At 35.7% G+C, this 24,946-nt stretch overlaps 1 protein-coding gene across 1 annotated transcript; it reads left to right on the top strand.

Moving 5' to 3' along the window:
• The first annotated feature begins 5,243 nt into the window (after positions 1–5,243).
• LOC131059677 (probable LRR receptor-like serine/threonine-protein kinase At1g56140) lies at positions 5,244–21,518 on the top strand. The gene is made up of 9 exons (XM_057992705.2): positions 5,244–5,699; positions 18,560–18,755; positions 18,937–19,107; positions 19,275–19,393; positions 19,505–19,715; positions 19,836–20,073; positions 20,431–20,581; positions 20,748–20,828; positions 20,865–21,518. Exons 1-9 carry the CDS (start codon positions 5,244–5,246, stop codon positions 21,069–21,071), a joined length of 1,830 nt encoding a protein of 609 aa, XP_057848688.2. The 3' UTR covers positions 21,072–21,518.
• The last annotated feature ends 3,428 nt before the right edge of the window (positions 21,519–24,946 follow it).

Genomic DNA, 24,946 nt, shown 5'->3' with positions numbered 1-24,946 from the left:
AGATTGCATAAAATTTAAACACACAATGCAAAGAAACACAAGTTCTCTCCTTTTTTTTTTTCTCTTTTAATGAAAAACACACTAAATCTAGATCTAGATCTAACAAATGCGATGCAAGAGGAAGCAATGATAGATTCACGTCGGGTTCACCAAAATGTGTAGGGGAAAAAGCGAGACTAGGACAATGTACCCTAATCCTAACTTTTGACACACATTGCGGAATACGAAAGAGCCTAGAGATATCGCACGGTTGGCTACTTCTTTTGGTGAAAGAGAGAGCCACGGGATATCTATTAGGATTTCTATTCCCTTGTTGAAATTGAAAGCTACAAGTTCAAACCCTAACCTCGAAATGTAAGTATGAACTAGTAACAAGTTTGCAGAATTGAGATTAAACAATGAACAGCTGTAAATGTAAGGATAAAATAAGAATGCAGATATGTACCTAGAGTCGAAATCAGACTGAAAATGTTCGGGACGGGGGCGCGGGCGCCACTATCCTGAAAACTGCACCGGAAACCACTGTTTTGCACCCTGAAACACTGTCTGGAAACTGTCGGAAAGCTGTCTGTCCGGAGGACCAGGGCGCCCAGCGCCTCTGTCCCAGGGACCAGGGCGCCCAGCGCCCCTGTCCTGGCAGGACCAGGGCGCCCAGCGCCCCTGTCCCAGTCTTCTAAGCTGCAATTGCACACAGAGTTCTGTCTCGGTCTCCTCTTTCCAGATCTGTGTCCTGCGGCGTCGTCCGAATCCCGAAACCTGCAATAATATCTGAAAAGGGGGAAGGGCGGCTATATAGGGTTTTGCCTTAGTCAAACCCCCGCTTTGGTGATTTCCACCTCCACGAATAGCCAAGTTGTTTTGTAAAATGTATTGTGTGTGCAGACCTAGTGTGTGTGCAAGGTCCAAAATGCAAGAAAGCAAACTAGAGCAACCTAGAAAGTAAACCCTAATTGCTTGTAAATGATAATGCAAATGCTCTAAATCAAGATGCAATGTGATCTAAAGCATGAATAAATGATATATCAAAGCTTATGTAAGGACATGAAAACAATATGAAATCATACCCAACCCTCAAGGGAGGAGTACAAGCCAATCTTCAGTCGGTAATCTCCTATTGTTCTTCAATGTCTTCCAAGCCCTAATTGGATGAATGAATGAATTTGATAGATGCTTGATAGAATGATGTTGAGTGTTGTTGAAGTCTTCAAAGATCTGCTCTTTCGCTGCATATGAAGTTCCTGGAAACAAAAATCGGATCCCTTCAAATGAGGAAAGAGAGCTTTTATGTATGAAACCCTAGGTCGTAAATTCGTATTTTGGCCGACCTAGAGATTGAATATCCCGCCAATTTCTTGGGGTTAAGCTTTATTTTATGATTGGATCGTGCTCCCAAAATTTCGGGAAAAATGTCCGGGACCATGTTGCATGGGCGCCATGGTCCCGACAACTTTTCACCAAATTTTCAGGGCCGTCGGATATGATGATTTTAGAGAGAATCCCGAAGTTACAGGTGATTTCGAGATGTTTAGACCCCGAAACCAAGCCCCCAAGTTCGAAATAGGACTTAATTAGGGTTTTTGATTAAGTGATGTATTGGAGGAATAAAATGCGAAGGGCGCGCTTTAGTGAAAGGGCCCTACTTTATGATGTAGAGAATGATGAAATAAGACTTTAGACCTAATTAATTTGATTAATTAAGTGCTTAAGGAGAAATGCAATGCAGAATGCAAAATGCGCTAAGGCGGGTGCTAAACTAGGTGTGAAATTGTACCACCCTAGCGAGTGCGTACAATTTACGACGCTACAGAAACAAAGTGAAAAGAAAAAAAGTGATTCAGCCTCCTCCTATACCTAAGAAATTTGAATCAAGGACCCAAGGTAGATGACAATTCAAGAGAGTTCACAAAGCTCTTAATTGTGAGAAGTAGAGGAAGAGAAAGAAAAACATACACCTTAGCTTGTAAAAAGGTATACAAGGTATAGACAACCACTTGAAAGGTGTGAGTATTCTTTTGATTATTAGAAATGTATTCTTTATTTTAATACTAATAATGATGAACCAAGATTTGTAGATGAAACGTTGAGTAGAAATGGCATAGAGTCCTATATGATAATTATGGGAGAAGAAACAAAATCTCTGAAAACTAAAGACGCAAGAGACCTTAGCATTTCTTGAAGGATGTAAACCTAATTGACATAAATGGGTGTTTGAAAAATATTGGTTCATATAATAGTACTGAGAAATACAACTTTTTGGTTGGTTGAAAAGGTTACTCTCAAGTTGAGGTTTTTGATTATGGACCGATGTTTTCTCCTCTTTCTAAAATGACATCCATTAGATTCATGATTTCTATTGCAACTTATAATTTAGAGATTGAGCAAATAGATGTAAAGGCAACTTTTCTTCATAGTGATTTGAAAGAAGATTTTTATATGACACAATTAGAGAACTACATTCTTAATGATAAAAATGGTTTTTTTGAAGTTGAAGGAACCCATGTACGGCCTCAAACAAATTCCTAGGATGTGATAGCAAAAGTTTGATACGTATTTGTTGAGTTTTGATATTGAGCATTCTAAATCTTTTTAGTGTTACTATAAAATTGTTGGTGATTATTCTTTAGTTATTTTTGTATACATTGATGATATGTTGTTTATTGGCAATGAGAAAGTTTTGATTTCAAATCTTAAATCTCAACTCTTAAAAAAAAATTGAAACGAAAGATCTTTATGTTATGAGAAATATTATTGGGATGGAGATCATAAGAGATAGATTGCACAAAAACCTATACATTGGTCAAAGTAAGTACATATTTTGTATAGGTTTAACATACAATATTTTAGACTATTGTGTGTTCTTTTATCAATTGAAATGAAGTTATATTTCCACATTTTCCTACATATGCATTGGAGATGGAAGACATGAGAAATGTGTCTTCCTAGATTTTAATTGAAAGCTTAATGTATGCTATGGTCTATATTAGACTAAACATTACACAAGCAATGAGATTTTTTTCCATTATATGTCTAATCCTAGTAAAGTTCATTGAGCTATAGTTAAAAGAATGTTCAAATATTGATGAGATACCCCATAGCATTCATTGTGTTGGTAGTTTGATAGGAGACTAGAATTCTCTTAATATTAATAGTCATTGTTACGTGGATTCAAAATGGGAACATGATGTTAATAGCAAAAGATCCATTGGTACTTAAGATTTTTATTTTATCTAGTGGTGCAATAAATTGGACGAGTGACACATTGTAGTTTCTTTGTCCACTACAAAGGCAACGTATATAGAAACAACTTATGTCCATAAAAAAAGTCAATTATCTCAAGAGATTGTTTTCAAATACTGGATTAAAATAGGGTGTAGTAATAGTTAGAGTGTCGTTTGCCTAGCTAAGAACCCAACATTTCATGTCAAAAACTAAGTATATTGATGTACAATATTATTTTGTGATTTAAATATTATCAAAGATGGCAAGGTGGAGTTGTTAAGGTTAAGACTTTGATGATTGTTGCAAATTCATTAACTAAGCATGTAAGCATAGAGAAATTCACATGATGTTTAGAGTTTATGGGTTTCTCAACCCTAGTAATTAAGTTCATGATAATATTATTCCTTGGCTCTTGCAATTTATATGAAGTTATATGAGAGAGAATTATGAGAAATTATGTGTCTCAGTCTTACAAATTTTGTAGGAAGATTATTTTTAAGGATGTTATGATAGGTTATGTGACAGTTATAAGAACTAAAAATACGAAAGATTAATTTGGACATAATAATGTCTCTAGATGGATTATTTAATGATGAATTGTGACAAGGTAGAAGGCATCTATTATTCTTGGTGATTCGACATGTGTGGGGGGTGTGGGAATTTGTGCCTCATCTTTTAGGAGCTATTTCTTGGGTTTGTGACTAGTTGGGCACCTACTTTTGCCCTATGATATTACCACTTGGTTTACAATACTATATATCGTATCTTGTATTGTGTCTGCCTATATATTGAGATTGTGGGATAATAGTTTGTTGGTGTAAATAATTATTCATCTTGGATATTTTTACACTTACTTAAGTTTACTTAGTAAATTCATTTCATAGTAGTTTGGGTATGAGACACTTGGGTGTTTGTGCCATATTGGGATAGTGTGTGTAGGAGAATTTCCACCTTTTATGGTGTGATCTTGTTGTTACACTCTACATTTAGTGGGTGATCCACCTCATGTGGAATATTATATTATTTCTCCTACCTACCCACACCTATTTCCTACCTACCCTTGTTTCTTATTGAGCCACATGTCATGTTTGTGTGCTCACATATCCCTAGCCTTGCCTATATAGGCAGGCTCATCTACATTGTATGTAACGAATGCTTAATGATCCAGTTGATCATATTTTTCATCTTGATAGAATACAGTTTATTTCTATCATCTATTTTGTTCTCTCTTATTTGTTCTTTCCATTGCCTCTTGATCTTGGCAAAATCTCACATGGTATCAGAGCCATTAGAGTGCCATTGGTTCACATGTCATGTTTGTGTGCTCACATATCCCTAGCCTTGCCTATATAAGCAGGCTCATCTACATTGTATGTAACGAATGCTTAATGATCTAGTTGATCATATTTTTCATCTTGATAGAATACAGTTTATTTCTATCATCTATTTTGTTCTCTTATTTGTGCTTTCTATTGCCTCTTGATCTTGGCAAAATCTCACATAGTTTAGTATGTTGACTTTACTAGTACACAAATGCTACCAACTATCAGAATTACTCCTTAAATATTGTTAATATCATACTCCCCAGAAGATTTGCATTGCACGTGTTTAATTTTTATCATATTCATAAGACATTATGAAAGTTTTGAAATGTTTTTTCTTTCAAAACAAAATTCTCCATGTAAATCTCTATATTATGATTTTATTTATTATTTTAGTGTTTAATGTATTTCTTTGCTTACTATAATAAGTTACATCATTTTTAAAATTATTTGCATAATCTTCTTCCTAACATTGGTATAGGAAGTATATTAGGCACCGTGTGAATAATTGGGTCACCAACGTCAATCACGACAGAAGTTTGACGCGAAAATGCTTTTATCAGAATGCACGCATCCTAGAAAATTACAAAACACAATATTATTGCACCTTTGATTAGTTTCGCTTCAATAGCAGTTAAAATTAGGAAGCAGATCATTAACTTCTACTTTGTATTCTTGTATTGTGTAATTTCACCGAAAACAATGATAATTGAATTAATGAGCGGTACCTCTGTCCATTATATAATTCAACTTTTGATCTCTTTCCTGACAGTTTCTTCATTGGCCATCAATTGTGGAGGTCCGAAGTTGATTGACTCTTCAACAAGAGTCACTTTTGAGAGTGATAATGAAACACTAAGTGCTGCATCATTCTATATGAGTTCTGAAGAGAGCTGGGGAGTTGGTTCAGTGGGATTTTTTGTAAATGATTCAGGTTTAAGTATTGAAAGAAGTGATCAATATAAATACACAGCAAATGCCAATCAAAACCCATCGATATATCAAACAGCACGTCTTTCTCCCATTTCCCTGAGATACTATGGACTTGGTCTTGAGAATGGTATATACAGTGTAGAACTCCACTTTGAAGAAATCCAGATTCCAAGTGGACAAGTCTGGCGAAGCCTTGGATTGCGCTTCTTTGATGCCTTTGTACAGGTATTTCTCAGCAAACCTTGTGGACACAGGAATGTATACATATAATTTGCAAGGTACCTCAATAATAAACAATGCCGTATTAAGGCTATTAATGCATATTTAAAGTGTAAGACAGTTAAAGCATTTTGTTTGTTTCCTGGCACTAGATGTCTCCTGATACTAGAGGAATATATCACTTCTGATGTTTCTTATTGAAATTTTAGATTATGCTACTTCAAAATAAAAGGAATAATTACAACTTTGCGTAAAAGAAACAGGCGGAAAGGGATCACACACCATGAAACTCATAACGGGCATGAACTCCTAGAAAAGCCTATCCATATTAACAATTATTATATCAGACATAAACCTTCAGAAAGTTTGCTAAAACCCTATGAACAATAAAGGACAAGTTCTATGTCCTAAGGCACCAAAAAATACTAAAATCAGATCATTAGATGGAAAGTAATTGGTAAAGCTTAAAAGATTATAATTTATACTGCTGAAAAGAAGACTACAAATATGTTATCAAACAATGATATTGAAAAACTTGATTGTAAATTACAATAACAGAGCATTGTTTTATAGACTGCTTGCCTTCTTCCTTTAAAAAAGGTATAAACGAAAACAAAAACCTTAAAAAAAGCCTATAGGCCTATCGTAGAAGTTTGCTAACTAAGCAGAAAACTAAATAAAACATAAAACAACTCTCTCCATCGCATCATTCCTATCTTCAAATCCATCTGGACAACCACGGCAACAAAGGGAGGATTGTTTTAATTGTCACCTCAATTACCTTTCCCAGCAAGATCTGCATTGATCCCATCTATCTCATTGATCATTGAACTCTAGATTATGTGAGGGTACGGTGTCTTCATTCTCATTTTGTTGGGAGTTATTGTCCAAAGAAATAAGAAGTAATAGTTGAAGAAATTTGTCTTTCCTAAAAGGAGGATCCCAGCCTCCACTCCTTCGAATGCCTCTAGTTAGGGATGGGAAACTTTTCTTGTTTTGGGAGCTCCACGTTGTGCAAGAGAAATTCCTCCTCCTATTATGTCTTTTGCCTAGGCGTGGGTGTCTGCCAAGGGCAACAAGGGGACCCTATGGAGAGACTTATTGAAGCCTTTAGCAAACAAGGAACTAGAGCTAAGGTTGAAGTTCCTGATTTTAAAGGAGAACGAAATCCTGAGGTGTTCTTGCACTGGATTCAAGAGTTAGAAAAATACTATGATATGGAAGGAATTGAAGAAGATGGTCCACAAAGGGTCAAAGTTGCAACTTCAAAGATGAAGTCTCATGCAGCTCTATGGTTGGAAAATCTCTTGAACACTAGGAGGAGTCAAGGAAAGGAGAAAATTAAGTTGTGGCCAAAGATGTTGAAGCATTTAAAGGCTAGATTCGTGCCATCAGATTATCAACATAAACTTTTCAAAGAATTTCAAAACCTAAAACATAAGGAGTCCTCCATATCTACCAACACCAAAAAATTCATGAAGCTACAAATCGGGACTAATTTGCAGGAAGAAGATGCATATACTATGGCTAGATATATTAATGGACTTAGATTCCATTTCCAAAATGAGTTGACTCTACTCAAAATAAGATTCCAATTCCAAAATGAGTTGACTCTACTCAAAATAAGCATCGTGGATGAAGCATATCAACTAGCCTTGAAGGCTGAAGAGAAATTGAATAGAGTCAGCAGAGTGGCCAACAAAAGAGGTGGTAGTAGTTCACATAGAGGAAGAGGGGTTCCCTCCAAATCAACTACTAAAGAAGAGCTCGTGTATAATGAGAAGCCAAACTTCCAAGGGAGCAGTGACATTAGAGGTAAAGGAAGAGGACAACCATTCTTGGGAGGTTGGAAACCTTTGAGGTGCTATATTTGCAATGAAGCCCATAGAGTTGTACAACCCTCTCAAAACCCCAAAAGAGCTATGAGAAGAGCCCTTTGTAGAAGAGGTGGAAGCAGAGATAGGAGAGATTTTGATGTTGAGAAGGATCATGGTAGCTGGGGACAAAGAAACCACCAAAGCTGATTGGAGGAGAAATAGTGTTTTTCGAACACAATGCAAGTGTAAAGACAAAGTGTGCAAGGTGATTGTGGATGGGGAGTCCACGGATAACTTAGTAAGTACAAAAATGGTACAAAAATAAAATCTTGCTTGCATGCCAAAACCAAATCCTTGTAAGATTTCTTGGTTAAAGAAGGATCATAGTGTGCTTGTGAACCTATCTTGCTTAGTTGAATTCGAAATTGGCCCATATGAAGACAAGATGTTTTGTGATGTGGTGCCAATGGATGCTTGTCTCTTGTTATTGGGTAGGCTTTTGCTATATGATAGAGATGTAACCCATCGTGGTAGATAAAATACTTATGAGATACAACATGGAGGAAAACTCCATATTTTGAAGCCTTTTAAGGAAGAAGGATCAGCAAAAATAACAGATTTGTCACTATCTATAGTAGAATGGAAAGAGTTTTTAAGAGAATCTAAGGGAGATATATGTTAAATTTGTTGTACCCAGAAGGACAAGAGAAATCATATCAGCAAATAATTCCTTTGGAAGTGTAGTAATTGTTGCAACATGTAATGTCCCCATTTTCATGAGGATCAAATCGTAGAGGGGTTTGGCCTATTACTTGACCCTCGTAGGCCAAGGAGTTAATAAGAGGGGTGCTTGGGAAGTTTCTTGTGGCTTCATATTTTATTTTTATATGATTTTTGCTGAGATAATGTATTATTCTCACATATGATGTCATGTATGAACTCAATTGCACTTTATATTATAATGATGTTTCAACACTATCTAAAGTGCAATTAAGTATTATATTTAAGGTGCAATTAAATATTATTAAAAGAGAATCTTCTAGAAGGAGACCGAACCATGTGCAGAAAAGAATAAATAGGGGATGAGGCTCATTGTTCTGGCATCAAATGTTTGACACCTTCATTGTTTGATAGCTTGTGGAGCCAAGGGTTTCTATTGTTTATCTTCAGTCATTGGGAACAAAAACTCTCAATTGGTAATGCGATTTTGAGGTTGTGAAAGATATTCTGAATTATCGCTAGGTGTGGGCTCTACCTCAGGAGTTCAACTTGGGCTAAATTTGTGGCCAAGGGCCAAATTTACTTGCAGACTTGGTGATTCGAATTGAGACAATAATTGGGAGGATTTATGTTCCAACAATTTGTGCTAGAGAGTTGGATATCCATCTAGAGCAATCTGATTTATTTACCAGACATTTCTAGTTATTCAAATTAGTTATAAGAGCCACGTTTTTGCACATTGCATCAACATTGGGCATTGATTTTGCCCCTAGGCTGGAGCACTCTATTTGGGAGAATACAACAATGCATTTTGATGCTTGAAAGGTGGCAAAGAAGCTGGTATTTACTTATTTACTCTTTGAAGCAATCAGATTAGGGGTGGCAGCAAAAAGGCCATGATTTGGGCTCTTGAGGAGGTCATTTTCAATGGAGCTTCATTGCAGATTTATTCTCTCTCTAATGCGACTTCTCCTACCAAGTTTTCATGTATTTAGTAGTGCATTGATCATATAGGGAACTTGTTGTTGTTGATGTCTTTAATCAGACATATCATTAAAGTTGTTTAATAAATGTAAGTCAAGAGGCAAGGCATCTATATGATTATTGTATTTGGTGATTGCATATAATAAAGGAGAAATAAGTTGTAGGCTATTACTTGATTATATGTCCATATTCATAATGATAGTAATTTGCATGCCAAGTGTTTGTGAAAATGTCTCTTGGTTGTAGGTGCACATTTTTCATTTAAAAAATCATATATATGCATTGGAAAGATCAAAATAAGTCATTTATGTATTGTACTTATAGTTTAGATATTATAGAAATCATTTGCAAGCATTATTTGTGCCCTCGTGTCAATAACATGCAATTATATGAGACTGATAACTCATACCAGTACGCTAGAAGATTATATGTGAATTGTTTGACAATATTCCTTGAGCTATAAATGGAAAAAAATTACATCAGATTGGACAAAGGATATTACACAACAATATTCAAACTTGATGCCAAATGATCTACTAGCTGGTTTCCCTCCCTCTAGAGGCATTACTCACCAAACTGATCTAATTCTTGGCACTAAAATTCCAAATCAAGCATCTTATAGAATGACTCCTCTAGAGAATGAGGAAATAAGGAGACAAATCACAGAATTAATGGAGAAAGGATTTGTGAGAGAAAGTATGAGTCCCTGTGCTACACCTGTTGTACTCTCCCCTAAGAAGGGAGCGAATTGGAGACTATGTATGGATTCAAGGGCCATTAAAAAAATCATAGTGAAGTATCTATATCCACTACCCAGGATGGATGACTTATTAGATTGCTTGGCAGGTGCTAAGATATTCTCCAAGATTGACCTCGGAAGTGGTTATCATCAAATTCGGATTCAAGAAGGTGATGAGTGGAAGATTGCCTTCAAAACTAGGGATGGATTATTTGAATGGGTGGTCATCTGCCTTTTGGATTGTCCAATGCTCCAACTACATTTATGTGAACAATGAATCAGGTATTTAGAACGTACATTGGAAAATTTGTGATAAGTCTATTTTGATGATATCTTAATTTTTCGCAAATCTTTGAAGGAGCATGTAGAATACTTGAGGATAGTACTTGATATACTTAAGGTAGAAAGGTTATGTATCAATCAAGAAAAGAGTGAATTTTGCAAAGATAAGCTAGTATTTTTGTGAAATGTTATTTCATCAGATTGGTAAATTTCTATAAGAGATTCATCAATAATTCCAGTCGCATAAGTGCACCATTGACTGATTGCACAAAAGAGGAGGTCTTTACTTGGACCAAGGAAGCTAATATTAGTTTTGAACTTCTTAAGAAGAATGTTACAAAAGCATGTATCCTTGCCACACTTGACTTTGAGAAACTTTTTACAGTTGAATGTGATGCTTCAGGGGTAGCTATTGCAGGAGTGTTAAGTCAAGAGAGTAAACCAATTGCCTTTTTCAATGAGAAATTGAATGCGGCTAAAAAGAGGTATACCACTTATGATAAGAAATTCTATGTTGTGTTACAAGCATTAAAATATTGGAGGCACTATCTCTTACATAAGGAATTCATTTTGATGACTAACAATCAGGCCTTGAAGTCCGTCAAATCACAAGGTAAGCTATCTCATAAACATGTTAATGGGATTTATTCTTGCAAGCCTATACTTTTGTTTTGCAGCATAGGAGTGGTAAAACCAATGTAGTGGCCGATGCATTGAGTAGAAGACGTCATCTATTGGGGGTTATGAGCATGGTCTAGTTGGGTTTGAAGAGATGAAGGATGGATATGTTGATGATCCTCATTTTAGCAGCATCTTGGTAACTTTAAACAATCCAAACCATACTCATATGCAACCATTTGAAGATTACGTGTTGTTAGATGGATTTGGATCATGAAGGAAAAAGATTTTGAAAGTGATTCACTCAAATGGTTTAGGTGGACACTTTGGGAGGGATATGAATTTTGTGTGCTAATTAGTGAAAAGTTCTTTTGACCCGATATGAGAAGAGATGTGAACAGGTTTGTCGTTGCTTGTAGAGCGTGTCAAACAACAAAAGGAGGAAATCAAAATATAGGCATATGCATGCCCTTATCCGTGCCAAAGGAGCCATGGATTGATATCTCTATGGATTTTGTTTTGGGGCTTCCAAGAACCCAAAGAGACAATGATTCAGTGTTTTGTAGCGGTGGACCATTTTTTAAAAATGGCCCATTCCATACCATGTAAGAAGACCAATGATGCAAGTCAAGTGGCACATTTTTTTTTCAAAGAAGTGGTGAGGTTGCATGGTGTTCCAAAAACTATAACAAGTGATAGGGACACCAAATTCTTGAATCACTTTTGGAGGGTATTGTGGAAGAAGTTAGATAGAAGATTGAAATTCAGTTCATCATACCATCCCCAGACTAATGGTCAAACATAGGCGGTTAATAGAATTTTAGGCAACCTACTAAGGTGTTTAGTTGGAGACCATCCTCAAAAATGGGATTTGGTGATACCTCAAGCTAAGTTTTCTTATAATTCCAGCGTAAATAGATCAACAGGTAAGTCTCCTTTTCAAATTGTAGATGTTGCAAATCCTAAAGGATATGTGGACTTAGTTGACTTACCAATAAGCCCACACAATAACCAAGAAGCTACATATTTTTTGGAAAATATTTGAGAAATACATCAACAAGTCAGACTCAAATTGCAGTCCATGAATGAACAATATAAGGAGAAGGAAGATTTGCATCGCAGAAGAAAAGCCTTTCAAGAAGGAGAGTCGGTCATGGTACATCTATGCAAAGAAAGGTACCCCCAAGGTGCCTATAACAAGTTGAAGCCCAAGAAAATTGGACCTTGCAAAATCATCAACAGAATAAATGACAATGCCTTTCAAATTGAATTGTCTGAAGATTTGGACATTAGTCCCATCTTTAACGTTGCTGACCTATATTCACACTTAGCTAGAAATTGTGATGATCATGTAGAAAACGATAAAAAGGAGAAGGATAATGACAATTGGACCAAACACCTCTCAAATAAGAAAAGGGGGCAGATTGAATGAGTGCTAGATACCAAATTGGTGGCTACCTGATCCAGATGTTACAAACTGTATTTTGTTAAGTGGGAAGGCCTTCCTAATGGTTATAACTCTTGGATCTCAGAATCTAATTTGCTAAAGTATAGTCAAGTTGTTCCAGATTATGAACTCGAATCAAGATGACTGTGATATTCAAACTTTTCAAGACCAGGGGAGGATGATGCAGAGCATTTACTCCAACTACTCACCCATGTTTAGTTGGATGGGTGTTGTTTGGGATTTTAGGGAACTTTTCTTTATGATTTATCTATAAATGTTAAGTTGTTTGTTGTGACTGGACCTTGTTTTTAACAGATGTCCATTTTTTGTCAGTGTTTGTTAGTTTGTTGAGTTAGTTTAGGAGTCTTTTAGGGAGACCGGGGGAGTTAATGGAGGATACGTAGGATTGAGTTGTTAGTTATGTTGAGTCAGTTTAGGAGTCTTTTAGGTAGATTGGGGGAGTTAATGGAGGATACGTAAGATTGAATACTTAGGAGTAGGAAATAAATAAAAGAGGGGAGAGAACCCTAGATTTTGGGACTTATTTTATGAGAATATTAAAAATTCAGCCTTGTAAAGGTTGTTTAGATATGGAATTAAATCACTTTTCTTGGTAGTTGTATGAAATCGATGTTATATGTATACTGGAAATGTTGTGTGTTTCTTGATTATTATAGTAGGTTTGGGCTTGGGGCTGCATCAGATATCTTGCTTCTTCAAAAAACTTTGGAAACCTTTCTCAAGGTCTATAATTTCATTTGGCCTTTCTCAAATACTTTTTCTATGTGTGTAGAGTGTGCTTCTAGAGGCCTAGCCATTTTGTAGATCACATGGAGTATTTTAGATTATTTTAATGTATAATAAGTTATCTTTCAATAAATGTGTGACTACACTTAATGAGATGAAGGGCATGGAATTTGTGCATTATTCTACTGTTGTTGGGAGTTTGATGTATGCTATATTTTGTACCAGATTAGACATTGACCGATCAATGAGAATGCTAAGTCATTTCATGGCTGATTTTGGACAAGATCATTGGGATGCAATTAATAGTGTCTTCAAGTATTTTGTGGGATGCTTTCGAATAATTTATTTGCTATATTGGTAATTCTACAAAGGACCAACATTAAGAGGATATTTATGGATTTAGATTGAGAAAAATAATCCAGTTTAGAAGATCAACAAACGAATGTGTTTACCTTATTTGATGATGTTATTAATTGGATGAATAAGTGATATGTTGAGGTTATATCTATTCATACTTACAAGTAAACCATCTATCTTAATCTAAGCCAATGAGCTGTTAATTTTTCTTGTAACAATTAGAGTGCCATATGTTTGCCATATGTTTGGGAAAGAACCTAATATGAAGATGAAGCATATTGCCAACATTTTGTTGGTGACATGGCAGAGGATGGGAAGATGATTCTAGAAAAGGTTGACACTTTCTAGAATGTTGCCGATGCATTGACAAAGTTGGTGGACACAAAAAACATTTAGGTATTGTAGTGAGTCTATGGAGCTCAAATTTATTAGTAGTTATATATTAGTATTGTATTTCCCCTTTGCTCAGCCTTTCTGTCTTTTAGGATTAAGGTGTCATCTACCTTGTAAATCCTGTCATATTGCATTGTTGCAACATATCAAAAAAATTTCTAGGTCACTTAGGGTGTATTGGTAAAATATTTTGTAATATTTATTTTCACTATTGCTTTAATACATTCATAAGGGGCAATGGGTTCCACCAGTAATGATAAAGATGGGTTGTAGGCATAAATATTTAGCATTGTTTACCCCACATGTGGATTCTTAGAATGGGATAATCATTGACATGAAAAGGGGAAAAATGAGTGTCCTTTGGGCTTATCCAAGTGTTGTCTTGGAAGAAGCAACATGTCTCTCTTGGTATTCCATCATTTATTGCTTTTAATGTAATGTTTATCTTGCAAGACTGGGTACCCAAGTTGGTGGGAAAGTTTTGGATCCAAAACTAATGTCCTTTCAACTTTCGTGGGGGCAATCCAAGGGTTGGGATATTTTTTAATGAAGTGCCTTCCTTGCACCCCTATTTGGTGGGTTTGGAGATCTTTTCATTCAATATAAACAAATCTTTGGATGTGGAAAATTATGTAGAACAATTGAATGTGTCTAGTTACTTTGCAAGAACAAGGAAAGGTAGAATGTTGTTGACAAGTACAAAAGTGTTGCCATGTTGGAGGAAAAGAGGATAATAGAAGTGAATGTATTGTAATCAAATTTATTGTTGATTATACATACTTGACCTATCTTCTTGGTTTATTTTTTTCCCGAAGGGGTTTATCTACATAAATTGTGTGTTATGTGATTATCTTATTTTGTTTATTTGTGCCTCTTTATTTCTATTTTATGGTGATGTTATTCATTATTAATTGTTGTTATTAGTTCAAATAAGGTGGTTGTATTAAGCATGATATGAAGAATAATATTTGGAATCATAAAGGAGGATCTAAACATAGTTTCTGGTTTGATATTTTTCTATTCAATGGTGCTTGAGGATGGAGTACCATATAGGGTATTTGTAGGTATTATTACGCTACTAAAATTGCTATAGAAGCCTCTGTTAGTGATACTCCTATAAAGACATAACTTGAAGGTTGTATTGTAACTCTTTGGTTACTAAATAATATAATTGGTTTTTCTTTAGAGCATGGATTTTTTCTTCTAAATTATTTTTCTCTAGATAATCATCTTGTTATGATCTATTCTTTTTGTATTTTCTTTGTAATTGTTAAATATAGGATATTTTTGTTCATACCCTAGCTCATATATTAGTCTATGGATCATATTATACACCTCTACTTCATTGAACCAATAGTGGCAAAGTGTAGCATTTAGATGTGTATTTAAAGGGATCAAATATCACAAGTTGCAATATCGTTGAATCAAGAAAAATCATCCAAATCTTGGTTTCTTTTCTTTGTTTCAACAGTTTCCTTGTTAGATCTTTACAATTGAATGTTTGTATTTGTTTTTCTAGACCTTTGTCAACATTAATATGATATTGCATTCTTACCATCAAAGTCTACAAGAAAAATTCCTATTAAAATTTTGGATGGTAAGAAATAAGGAAAGAGAAGTGCATCCTTTTTTTTCTTATTTTAAGGTAGCCTTGTTATGTAGTATTAAAGGATTTTATTGATAATAAGATAAGTAAGTGTTGATCCCCAAAATTGGCTTTCGTCAATTTTCAAGGACAGTCAAGAAGTTTTGCAAGCATGGGATTGAAAAATAGCCTATGAAATGAGCTCTAAGATTTTAGAAGTCAGCTCTTCAAAATTCAAAGGGGATGGAAAGCGATAGAACTATGTAGAAATAAAAACAAGCAGCAAATCTATCTTAAAGCGATACAACAAATCTTTTACAATGCTTCAAATCCCCTTAACAAATAACAGGAACGGATGGCCCCAGAAGATTGAGCACAGAACGCTACTGACTCTTCATCGTTGGGAAGAGAACAGAATGCACAAAGTGACACAGACATAGGGAAAAACATTCAGATCCTTTCGCAAGAAGCTCCCGCTAAGGCTCGCAGGGGGTGTTCCTATTATCTTGTCAAAACAATTATTCCCTATGAATTTTGCTTGCCAAAAGGCATAATATAACCTCAAATCACAAATTATTACAGATGATTAAAAGAGTAAAAACAAATTCAATGACCCGTGCATCTGTGATGAAATCATAAAAGCTAGAAACCATAACAATTAATAGCTAGATTCATTTGAGATGACACGGAGTTGTAAGCTCATACATGAAACAGAAATAAACATACAGCAGAGGCAAACAGGGCATAATCCGATATGCTTTTCTTTCTATTAATTGATTGAATTACAATGATAAGGTTTGAACTAAATTCGTAGCTATTTTCTGAGTGTTCTTCTTCTTCAAAATTGGTAAAAACAATTGGGAACCCCTTTTTACGATGCGCCCTCGGGCTTATATAGAGAAAACCTCTTTGATCCAAAAGGGCGGTTGAAACTGAAAAGGCTTCTGCATATCTGCCACGTGTCCACCATCATCATGGAGGTTGATGCAGTTGTCCTGATTGTAATTATGATTATTTCCCGTTCAAGCGCATGCCATGAATGCCACCTGGGATTCCCCTTTTTTCTGTTGCAACTGCCTCATCACGTGGGCTTCTTTCGAATTCGCGCTCCCTAGTTTCACCACACGATACCTCCTGCAGGCTTCCTCCCTTGAAAGAAATAAAGGCACGATTTTGAAATCTCTCCAGGCTCAAAACATCCATGGGCCCACGCTTTATCGACACGTGGCATGCTGGCGGGGCTTATAGAGACTTCATTTCCTCTTGCCTTTGAAAAACTCGTGGCGCTGACACATGCCTTTCCTACACTCCTTTGAAAGAGTAAGAAGTTGCAGACCTACTAGAAACCGTGTCATGTTGATACATGGTACGCTCATACCTACTCTCCACGAACAATAGCAAATTGGTCTTGACTTGGCAGAATCACAACTTTCCGCTCTATGCTCGAAATATTAAGTCGCTTACACTGTTGGAAAGATCTTCAAAAGCTCTAATTTTAGTCCCTTAACACCATACCTCCAGCTATCAAGTTTAGTGACCAGGGATAGTTTCGACCCCAAATTTCACTTTTCGAAGGCCTCCGAAAATGCAAACTACTGAAACATAGGAGAAATATTGAAAATTGGATTCTCGGTTTTTCTCACCTCTGACCGATCTGGATCTCCTTCGGGCAGATTTTGACATGTTTCCATCAATGCCTTGTTCATAAATGCCTACAAGTGTAGATATTATCTATAGTAAGTTAACTGACACCATATATGTATTGACCGTGTTTTGGATGAAGGCTTTCAATCTAGTTAAATAGTTTGGACTTTCACTTGTAGATACCCTTACCATGCCAATTTTGAGAGGGTTGATATATACAAATATTAAATATGATCATGGAATAGGAAGTTTTAATGGTATAGGGAGATTGACTATGCCCGATTTCCTTTGAAGCTTCATCAAAAGGTTGAAATTGACAAAAGTACAAGATATTTGAACCTAAAGTGCGACCTTGACCTTAATGTCTATGGCTACCATTGCTCTTACCTCTAGGATTCTTAAAAGGAACAACTAATGTTAGCAATATTCCATATTCATTAGAATTTGTGCATGGCAAGGTAAGGGATTTCATGGCTTTGACACCATTATGATGAATCTCTTGTGTTTTTGCACAATGACTAAAATATAATGGATATGATAAGCATGATTGATAACTTTTTGACATATAAATAAATAGAGATTAAATAACTTTTTGATGTATAAATAGATAGGGATTAAATAACGTAGATTCCCATCAACAAATCTACATGTAGATGAGTGTATATTGATGTTTATTGCAAATTCTTTCAAGATATCATATGACTCATCAATTTGAGACTCAACCAATTCTTCATCTATACCTTTGACGTATGGATTAACTAATAATTTGTTTCCTATCCGTGGCTCTTATTTATTTTTATGAATCATCAATTTGAGACTCAACCAATTCTTCATCTATACGTTTGATGTATAGATTAACTAATAATTTGTTTCCTATCCGTGGCTCTTATTTATTTTTATAAATAATCAAATTATTTTTAACTAAAAGGGGAGTATGAGTACTGGATTAAGTCGTGAATAAAAATATTTGAAATACAGAAGAGGTTTTTATTGATATGATATGAATGGGAGAGACTGACTATTTGAAATACAGAAGAGGTTTTTATTGATATGATATGAATGGGAGAGACTGACGGCGTTCTTTTAATGGTTGCGTTGCCCATATTTTGACACTTTGTATCCCTTGGGGCCCTTTAGGCTTTCATGTAGACCTCGATGTTATTGTAAATGGCTTTCAAAATTCTTCGTGACTTCCTGGCCTAATTAACGGTCCAAGGGAGTTAGAGGGACAAAGTCATAATTGTCCAGTGGAGTCAGGACTCATTAAGGGGGAACTGATCCATAACGGTGAGGATACACCAGCACTTCACAGGCTATAAATCACTTGACGGCCATCCATCCAGCTCCCTTGCCTACTAGGTGATACGTCCCTTTGTGATGTAGAATCTTCTTTACTGATTGACTATGGCCTATTTTCTGAAGGCCTTGCACATGCAACTCTGGTTTTTTGAGCGTTAAGCAGATATTTGACTGACATTAAGATTTCATCATTTCAACCATTTAAATATCATTTATATCTTTCATTTTGTGCAGGGAATTCGAAAGTTACAAGATTTCAATATCAAGCAGGCCGCTGGAGATTCAAACGTGCCAATTACAAAGATCTATAATGTCAGCGTGACTGAAAATATCCTTGATGTGCATCTTTTTTGGGCTGGGAAGGGAACTTTTGGCATACCCTCTGAGGAGACGCGTGGACCTTTAGTGTCAGCAATTAGGGTTATTCCTGGTAAGATACTATGTTGGCCTTGGAAAAATATATTATTAATATGTTAGATTTTAATCTTAGGACATTCGCTATGGAGATTAATAATTTTCCAATTTTAATTTAAATTGAATCATTCTGGAATGTCCTTTGTATTGCTCTGAATGTGTCACTTCAGAAATTGTTTTCCCTTGACTTGTTGCAGAATTCAAGGCAACTATTGGCATTGAAAGTTCCAGTAACAACAGCCGAACAAGAACCACTGGAATTATTATTGGAGTTCTTGTTGGGGTTGGCGTTCTACTATGCTTATTCTTAGTGCTTGTAAGAAAAAATAGAAAGAAAAGAAAATTTTCTTCAGGCTATGACAGCGAAGGTGATAATACACATTGTTTAAGCCTGGGACTGAACTCCATGCATTTTTTACATCATCTGCATAATATTTTCCCTTTTAGATCATCGTTCTTGTTAGTGAAAATGTTATTAGGAAATGTGTTGCCATGAAGATAGATCTTATAAATTTTATGTTGTTTGTTTGTCCAGATTTCAAGAATATGGATGGAAAAGCTCATCTTTTTAGTTTATCAGAAATGAAAATAGCTACAAAAGATTTTGATATCGAAAATAAAATAGGAGAGGGTGGGTTTGGGGCAGTTTACAAGGTAAATTAAAATGTAACCTTTGGTTATATGTGGGGTATGACCTTTAGTTTTGGAGAAAGTGAATAATCAAAATTGAAATGCTTATATTACAATATATGATTTAAAATGTAGGGTGTGCTACAAGATGGAAATCTTGTGGCAGTAAAGAAGCTGACCTCCACGTCTGGTCAAGGAAAACGGGAATTTCTAAATGAGGTGGCCACAATATCTGCTGTGCAACACCGGAATCTCGTCAAACTCTATGGGTGTTGTAGTGAAGAGGAAGAGCGACTCTTGGTCTTCGAATATATGCCTAACAACAGTCTAGGGCAAGCATTATTTGGTATAAACTTATATATTTCTCTGACATACTAACTATGAACTATAAGAATCCATTTTTTATTCTGAAAACATTTAGATTACTATTAACGTGACTTATATCGTTTTTTATTGTAAACCCCAGGGTCTGATCTACCTAAGCTAAGCCTTGATTGGCCCATACGGTTTAACATTTGCCTTGGAGTTGCACGTGGGTTGGCATATCTTCATGAAGAATCGAGGATTAGAATCATACATCGAGACATCAAACCAAATAACATCCTTCTAGATGAATATTTAAATCCAAAAATAGCTGATTTTGGATTGGCGAGGCTCTATGATGCTGCGAAAACTCACATCAGTACTAGAGTGGCGGGAACAATGTAAGATTTCTGTCTCATTAATACTTACAGAGGGGATTTTCCGGTGGTTGTTTCACTAAATTGAAAAAAAAATATCGGCAGAAATGTTGATCAGGGTGAGATTTAGAATTTCTTCTTTTCCAGTTACAGTAAATGTAAGACTCGAGAGCATAATAAATTTAATATATGGCTAGCACAGTTCACATGTTTCATTATTTTTTCAAGCAGAAACTACTCGGATTCAGTCAAAGTAGGCTATTTTGATTTCAAAGTTCTATTGAAAAGACCCAAATGCAGAATGCTAACAAGGTTTAAAATGATAGTTGACACTATACTTATGCTTTGTATAATAAAAGTTTAAGCTTGTACTGCTTGCAGCGGATATCTAGCTCCAGAGTATGCTTTGCGTGGACATCTCACTGAGAAGGTTGATGTTTTTAGCTTTGGAGTAGTTGCTCTAGAAGTTGTTAGCAACAGAAGTCATGAAGACAGGAACATGCCAGATGAGACGGTCTTTCTTCTCGATTCGGTAGCAATGTTTTCTTTTAGATTTCCGAGTGATTTATTCTACTGACTTCATCAAAATAAAATCATTTACACTGAACCAAAGATTCAGCAGATATTTGAGAAGATATTGCTATTTAATATGTACTCTTTCAATGCAATGTCTTATGTTATCAGTTAATGAACTGCAGGCCTGGCAGTTGTATGAGGAGGGCAGACTTCTGGATTTGGTTGATACCAGTGTTCTTTCCAGTTTCTCTGAAGAAGATTTTGTGAGAGTGATTCATGTGGCTCTTTTATGTACACAGGCAACTCCCACGCAACGACCTTCCATGTCACAGGTTGTTGCCATGCTAGGAGGTGCCATGGAAATTAATCCACCGCAATGCCGTCCTGGATATATGAGGGACTGGCAGCTTACAAGTCAGAATGCCACGAATTCAACCACAGGAGATGGTAAATCATGGACATGGGGCATGAGCCTGACAGTAGAGGGTAGATCAGACAAGTTGTAACATAAATAAAGTGAAGAACCCTGTCTTCATCTCTGGAATTGACTTTGGAATTAGCTTTCTAAAGTTTAGAAGTTTGATCTGTTGTTACTTGGTAATTATATTACAGCTAGTCCAGGTAGCCCATGAACCTGGTCCATGTCATGGTGTGATAACATTATCTTAGAGATGACTGCCAGTTACATGGGAGATAAGTAATGTACACAAGGTATGAGCAAATTGATGATGCCTATAAATTATAACAAAATAATGACTCCTATAAATGATGACACATATAAACATATATATGTACTTACTGTTTGGTCAATTTGGAGCTGTCATGCATAGATTGCAGCAAGATGGGAAAGGACGGATCTATATGAAAAGAGCCAACTAGAGCGAGGTCCAAGAAGATAAAACAAAGATCTTTTTATTTGTATGCAATAATATATGTTTTTGTTATAATAAAATAATTTATTTTTAAAATTTGGAGTCTAATAATATTTTTCATTCTTCTTCTAATATGGATAGAAATACAATCAAATAATGATAAATACAATTTTTATTTTTTTTTGGGTTAAGATATTTTTATTCATCTAAAGAAAAATATTTTTTAAATAGATAAAAAACCAACAAAATTTAATTTATCTATAAAAATTCCCATTACTTCCATGACCAATAGTATAGCAATTGTTGAATAATACTTCTCATTAGCCATTCAATCACTATTGTCCACAGAATCTAATTAGAACACCAATCTCTCTATCATTTTACTATAAAATCCAATCATTGATATTTATTCAAATTCTTTATATTGAATATTACACATCACAAAAAAATAAAAAAATAATGAGTAATCTCATGATAATGAGTACCACTTTTTTTGGATGGCTTAAATCACACATGCTAAGCTTTGACTTCTAGGCTTCAAAGTGTTGAACAATCAGAATTGACTAACATTCTCTAGACTTAATATGGTGCTTAGTATGTAGTTTAAGGTTGGCCCACTTTTTGACCAAAGTAGGACATTGAAATCAAATTCACTTTCTAACACCTATAGTAGCTAAACCGTTAAGAATTTAAAGATGGTGTGAACTATTGATTTGGAGATTTTGTCTATAATATTTTTTAAAAATTTTGAATTAAAGAGAGAATTCTTTTTGTAAAGTTTAGTAACTTGTTTTCTTAGTAAACAAGATTTTCTTATTATTATTAGTAAATGATGAAGTGGCTCCAGTGCTCAAAAGGTTTATTCTTGACTACACAAGGAATGGTATGATATATATTTTGTGTCTCGGAGATAGGGAATTGAAGCAGTCACTGGTGAGGAGGGACCTCAAAGAGATCAGTTTGGACCGGTTAGCAAGAGTAAACACAACGAAAACACACAGATATGATGGAGGCAATGCAAAATAGATAGTTTTATTACATGAAATTTGATTACACTTGGTCGGTAACAACCGGGCTACAACATACCGACACACAGGCCTGGTATAATAGGTCACAACTGGGACCTTGAATCGAAAGATCTATGTTCTAGGAACAGTCTATTTATCTTATACTCTAATTGATTCTAATTGATTACATTCTAAAGAATGATTAAAAATATATATATCGATCCAAAGGATCCAGTTGGCCCAAAAGGGATCAAAACCCGAAGAACAAGACCTACCGGGCAAAGTAAACAAGGTCGGCCTCCGCCAAGAGATTCCTTTGGAAAATTGAAAGGATAAAACGTAGAGTGCGGTAAAAGGTCGGCTACATGCCAAGGAACATCAAAATCAATGCCCAAGGCTCCGCAAGCTTCGGAATGGGTTCCGACAGATCACCAGAATAGGTCTCAGGCAACTGGTAACAAAGGAACAACTGGTAACAAGAAATTGTCATGAAAACCATGTTGATCCCAACCAATGCTGAGAGGGGAGGGGTGAATCAACACTATATTGGTTCTACTAGATTTAACCTTAATCAAATTTTCTACTCAAACTTAACACTTTTCAATATAAGCAGCATTAATAAGAAACATGCACACATAAAATCAATCACATGAACACCAAGGTTTATCACGTGGAAACCCAACCACGATGTGAGCAGGAACTCACAAAATCTATACTCTTCTGAAGTACGCCCAGTGAGGAGCCATCTCTGTTAGGAGATTACAAACTTTCAGGTGCCACCTAGTTAAGGGAGTTTCTTCAAGGCTTGTTAGAACCTTTACCCTATTACTGGTAGGCTTGTTAAAGGACTTAGAATCATCAATTAAGATGTCACCCGACTAAGGAATTTTGCAAAGGGACCTGTTAAAGTCCACTTGGTTAAGGGATTTTACTATTGTAGTTATTAGAAAACAATAGAGAGAATGGCCTGCAATAATAGCTACTCTTAGCTTAATCAGATCTAATTGAAGCTCTTTGTTTTGACCACCGGTTACACTTGCTCTGAACTCTAATGGTGCTCTACATTCCTTCTCTACTCTTCACACTCTCTTCACCACTCTTCTATTCACTTAGTAGTCCTGCACTCTTCTCACCTTGTTGGATCGCATCTCTTCTAGATTGCACTTGGCAATTTTATGATCAAACTTTTTGGTTTTTACCAAAAACCTTTATACCATGTTTTGCCAACACATAAATGTTGTTTCCTAAATGAGTTCAGACCTAAAACTCAGTAAATTTGAAATTCAAATGTTCCTGCACTTTCTTTGCATGCTCTCCATCATTCTTGCCAGCAACTCGTCCTTATCTACCACTGCAACTCATTATTTTAGCAACTTTTGGGTCGTGTTTTGACTTTTTAATGTGAACCAAAAAATCTGCATAAATCTCATCTTAACTAGTTGTTAACTATTGTATACTTTACTAGCAATTTGTTTGATGATATCTCACCCTGACTGACTCACCTTTGGTCATCGCATCCAACTTACCGGTCACTATTTTGAGATTCTCGGTGGATATCATCCTTCAACCTGTATCATCAGTTCACCGGTGTAACTCTTCACCTTTTTCCATCAGTCATTGATCATTAATCATTAATTAGACTAATCACCTGTCTGTCCAAAGTGTTCCAATCGTACATAAGACTACTAAATTGCAATCTGAGTCACCTCTTGTGACCGCATCATCATTTCAACTGCCAGTTTAAGAAACTGATCTCAACACCTACCGGATGCTTGACTGACCGATCAGCTACTCTGTTTATCCTTCAACCAATTAGTCTTCGACCAACACACTGCTTAAGTGTGTCAATAATTCATATTAGGGAAGCACTGAATCCTCCATACTATATGCATCCATGAGTAAACCATTGAGGTTTACCACACCTCCTTGCCTATGATCTTGGCCTTATTCACCTGTAAGTGTTAGTCATCAATGACAATACTAACTGATGAACCGGTTGTGCCAACACCATCAGTTATGCCAACAAACCGGTAGCGATGTCTTGTCGGTAAGTGATCCAAATGAGATGCGATCTGAAAGCAAGAAAGATGATCAAGTCTTCAAGTAGAATCTGAATCCACGGGATCCGATGAGCCAAAATCGGGACACACAAAAAGGAAAACTAAAACTGCAAAAAGAAAACAAAACAAAAAGGAAAATTTTTTTGGTTGATGCAAGATTGTTGTGAACCAAGGATGCTCCTGCATTAGGAATATAAAATTTGAACCAATAAAATAGTTATAGAAGCCAATAATAAACTTGGAGCCAACAATTCAAGTTGGAAATAAGGATTTATAGTTTTTAGTGCTTAATGAGAATGCAAGCTAGTGTACACAAATGTGATTCATGATTAGTTTTTTGGTGTATGATTGGATATAATGAATGCCATGTGATAATACAAATTATAGAGATAGAGGAGGGTATTATTTGATGATGGACTATAATCAATTATTTGGGAAAAAG

The sequence above is a fragment of the Cryptomeria japonica genome, chromosome 9, assembly GCF_030272615.1.
Source record: "Cryptomeria japonica chromosome 9, Sugi_1.0, whole genome shotgun sequence".
Taxonomy (NCBI): Eukaryota; Viridiplantae; Streptophyta; class Pinopsida; order Cupressales; family Cupressaceae; genus Cryptomeria; species Cryptomeria japonica.
This window is presented reverse-complemented; position numbering and strand designations above follow the sequence as displayed.

Coding starts and splice junctions, on each gene's coding strand:
- LOC131059677 (XM_057992705.2), top strand. CDS start 5,244: ATGATAATTGAATTAATGAGCGGTACCTCTGTCCATTATATAATTCAA. Junction 18,756..18,936: donor AGCAATTAGGGTTATTCCTG/GTAAGATACTAT, acceptor GACTTGTTGCAG/AATTCAAGGCAACTATTGGC. Junction 20,829..20,864: donor GTTTCTCTGAAGAAGATTTT/GTGAGAGTGATT, acceptor TTATGTACACAG/GCAACTCCCACGCAACGACC.